A 320-nucleotide genomic window follows, 5' to 3' on the forward strand; every position below is an offset into this window, starting at 1 on the left:
GTGCCCAGGACGCCGTCGGCCATTTGGTCCCTCATCTCCTCCTCGATCTCCTCCTCCATCTGGATCAGCATGGGGGCCAACATGCCGAACTTGGAGCCCCTCCTGGCCACCTCCAACAAGCAGAGGACAAAGTTCTTCTCGTTTTTTTTCAGCACCAAGTCGTTGGTCTCGAACATGAGGACGTCCTGGATGCCGAGGTCCTGCCGGCACCACTGGATGAAGTTGGAGACATTATCCCGGGCGATGAAGGAACCGGGCACCACGTTCTTGGCTTGGAAGACGACCTCGTTCTGGGGGACGCGCATACGAGCAGCCACCTC

The 320-nt window shown here is 58.8% G+C and overlaps 1 protein-coding gene across 1 annotated transcript in view; it reads right to left on the minus strand.

Moving 5' to 3' along the window:
* Positions 1-4: 4 nt before the first annotated feature.
* The window catches only part of LOC104158563 (GAS2-like protein 1), a gene marked incomplete at its 3' end in the record, with an annotated part of 565 nt that continues 249 nt past the window's right edge, over positions 5-320 (minus strand). The window contains exon 2 of the mRNA XM_009696249.1: positions 5-290. Coding sequence (XP_009694551.1) covers positions 5-290 — 286 coding nt within the window. The remainder of the gene's footprint in view (positions 291-320) is intronic.

This window comes from Cariama cristata, unplaced genomic scaffold (assembly GCF_000690535.1).
Source record: "Cariama cristata isolate BGI_N322 unplaced genomic scaffold, ASM69053v1 scaffold37352, whole genome shotgun sequence".
NCBI classification, from domain to species: domain Eukaryota; kingdom Metazoa; phylum Chordata; class Aves; order Cariamiformes; family Cariamidae; genus Cariama; species Cariama cristata.